General features: G+C 39.9%; 1 protein-coding gene across 1 annotated transcript; it reads left to right on the top strand.

Annotated features, from left to right (window-relative positions):
* Window positions 1-6: 6 nt before the first annotated feature.
* LOC116380226 (protocadherin alpha-6-like) lies at window positions 7-2863 on the top strand (the record flags this gene model as incomplete). The annotated part of the gene is made up of 1 exon (XM_031842168.1): window positions 7-2863. A coding segment is annotated over exon 1 (1583 nt), but the record flags the coding sequence as incomplete, so codon positions are not given.
* Window positions 2864-2869: the final 6 nt, after the last annotated feature.

The following is a 2869-nucleotide window of genomic DNA, read 5'->3' as shown; positions in this document are numbered from 1 at the left end:
ACACTTTTAACAGAACTCAGACTTTACCCAACAATGACAAGGTAAGAGTGACAAGCATAAAACGGCCTACAGATTATATATGTGTTACAAAACGCTGTCATTGCTTTCTATTACTGTATAGTTCTGTATTTTTCTGAATGTCTGAATATGTTTTTACATAAAACACGCGTTGGTGACAAAACAGATCTCTGGCATTGTCACGTAAGACTTTAAAAATGGTGACGTTTTGTATCAGTCATCGTCGTCAACGTAAGCCGGTCTGTTCGATTCAAGGTAGCTGTCTTTGGTGGTGAAGGCCAGAACTAGTCCGACCCGGTAAGACGATTGGTGTAGGTATAAGCTTTGTGTATTCCATAAAGGAAGCTGAAGTTGATACTTCTTGACCTTAGCTGATAATAATGTTACTCTGATTTTTTATTTTACTTATATACTTTTATTCACGCAGTTGTTAAGTGTCACGTTCATCATCTCTCCTTTGACATTAACTCGGATACATGTCTGTTTTTGGTGGCGCAAAGTATGCATCATATGCGGGCGATTAGTTCGCAGTGTTTCCTTGGTATTGTTTCTCAAAGTCCATTCATTTATTTTCTATACAAGAGACTTGTGTTCAGGTTACTTCCCTGAGGCATATATGCCTGCCTACTCCTTGTTTTTTCTTACAATGCTTTCAGTTTGCTTTAATGGCGTTTATTTTGAGCAACTCAACAAAGATCCCTCAATATTTTATAATTCTACTGATATTTTTTGCTGTTGCATTTACGGTATATTGTAAAGGATTGCCTGGATTACATTTCAGTCAAACATATAAGCATGCCAATCACAAAACTGTGAGTTGACCCTCATTTTGAAATACATAAAACATTGCACGACCAGAGAATACAACAAGTTAATTCAATGTTTCCCAAAAGCCACGTGATATTTCCTGGCGTTATGTTCGTTATAAAATTGTCCTTTCTTGCTGAGTATCAAATGGAGATGGCTTGTGTGATGTTATGCTGTATTTTCTCCTGGTTTGTAATGTAATTAGTCCACAAGGCCATAGGAGGGCACTATAGACCATAACACAGATGATTTTACTTAAATCCCCAAGCCCCTCCCAGATAAAGAACGTGATGATGTCTTGTTGGGCTTTGACACAAAGAGACGCAGAAGCAGAGAGAGAAGGCGGAGACATCAGCCGCATTGTGGACAAATCATAGGAAAAAGGAACACAATTTGAGTCAACACTCGACATCTAAAAGACTTGTTTCTATGTTCGTTTTACGTCGGATTGGATTATGTTTTCGATTGATAGGCTTCCTGTAGTGGCATACGTGGTATTGGTGCTGCTGGACTGTCACTGGGAAGCGGTGCACGGGCAGCTCTCCTACTCCATATCAGAGGAGGTGAATCCGGGGACATCTGTAGGAAATATAGCCAAGGATCTAAACCTCAATGTCGATGATCTGGAGTCTCGTATGTTTCAGATTGTGACCGGAACGAAGAGAACATTTTTCGAGGTAAACTTAAAGACTGGTGTTCTTTATGTCAGTGATAGAATAGACCGAGAGGAGCTCTGCGCTAAGGCAACGAAATGCACGGTGAGCGTAGAGGCTGTGATAAATATTCCACTGAAGCTCTATCGTTTAGAAATAAATATTCTAGATGTTAATGACAACTGTCCGTCTTTCAGTGCCAGTTCGCAAAGTATCGAAATAGCCGAAAGCACACTACCTGGTACTAAATTTCTTATGCTGTCGGGACATGATGCTGATGTAGGAAAGAACGGTATCAACACATACAAGCTAAATCAAAATGAACATTTCTCATTGTCGGTAAACAAAGGAGATAGTCTATCTGCTGAGCTAGTCCTCCAGAAACCTTTAGACCGAGAAAAACAATCTGTAATTAATCTCACATTGACGGCAGTAGACGGAGGGACGCCCCCAAAATCTGGAACATCGGAGATAATAATAAATGTCTTAGACGTTAATGATAACACCCCAAGCTTTACAAAACCGTTGTATAAAACAAGTATTATTGAAAATATACCGCTTGGTACATCAGTGATTACAGTAACTGCAACAGACGCAGATGAAGGACCAAACGGGGAAATTTCATATTCACTGAGCAGCAAAGATCAAGACCATGTTTTGGAAATATTTCAAATTGATGAGCACACGGGCATATTGACAGTTAAGGGAAAGATTGACTTTGAAGAGCACCCGGCTTTTGAAATCCGCGTGCAAGCTAGTGACAACGGCTCTCCTCCAATGGCAGCACAGTGCAAAGTACTAATAGAGGTTGTGGATTTAAATGACAACACTCCTGAAATATCTGTAACATCATTAATAAACAGAGTGAAAGAGGATGCAAAAATAGGTACTGCTGTCGCACTTGTGTCAGTCCTGGACAGAGATGGAGGTAAAAATGCAGCAGTTCATTGTGATATTCACAATGACAGCCCCTTTAGGTTGGAAACAAATTATAAAAACTATTACTCTTTAGTGGTAGACGGACAGCTCGACAGAGAGACTGCTTCACATTATGATGTCACCATCACAGCTACAGACGATGGAATCCCTGCTCTCACAAGCACCAGCGAGCTTACCGTTCATGTTTCCGATGTCAATGACAACTCGCCTCGTTTTTCAGAAAGTTTGGTCAATGTTTATTTAAAAGAAAATAGTCCGGTTGGTGCGGTTGTAAAAACAGTATCTGCAGTTGATGCAGATATTGATCAAAATGGTCAGGTGAGCTATTCAATAATCAAAAGTAACAGTAACACATTACCTCTCTCGACAATGGTGAACATAAACTCAGAGACTGGAGACATAGTTAGTCTGCAGTCTTTTAACTACGAGGAGTTAAACACGTTTCAGTTTAA

Source organism: Anarrhichthys ocellatus, unplaced genomic scaffold (genome assembly GCF_004355925.1).
Source record: "Anarrhichthys ocellatus isolate YVR2014 unplaced genomic scaffold, GSC_Weel_1.0 scaffold6485, whole genome shotgun sequence".
NCBI classification, from domain to species: Eukaryota; Metazoa; Chordata; class Actinopteri; order Perciformes; family Anarhichadidae; genus Anarrhichthys; species Anarrhichthys ocellatus.
The sequence above is the reverse complement of the archived record's forward strand: the minus strand, read 5'-3'. Positions and strand labels throughout refer to the sequence as shown.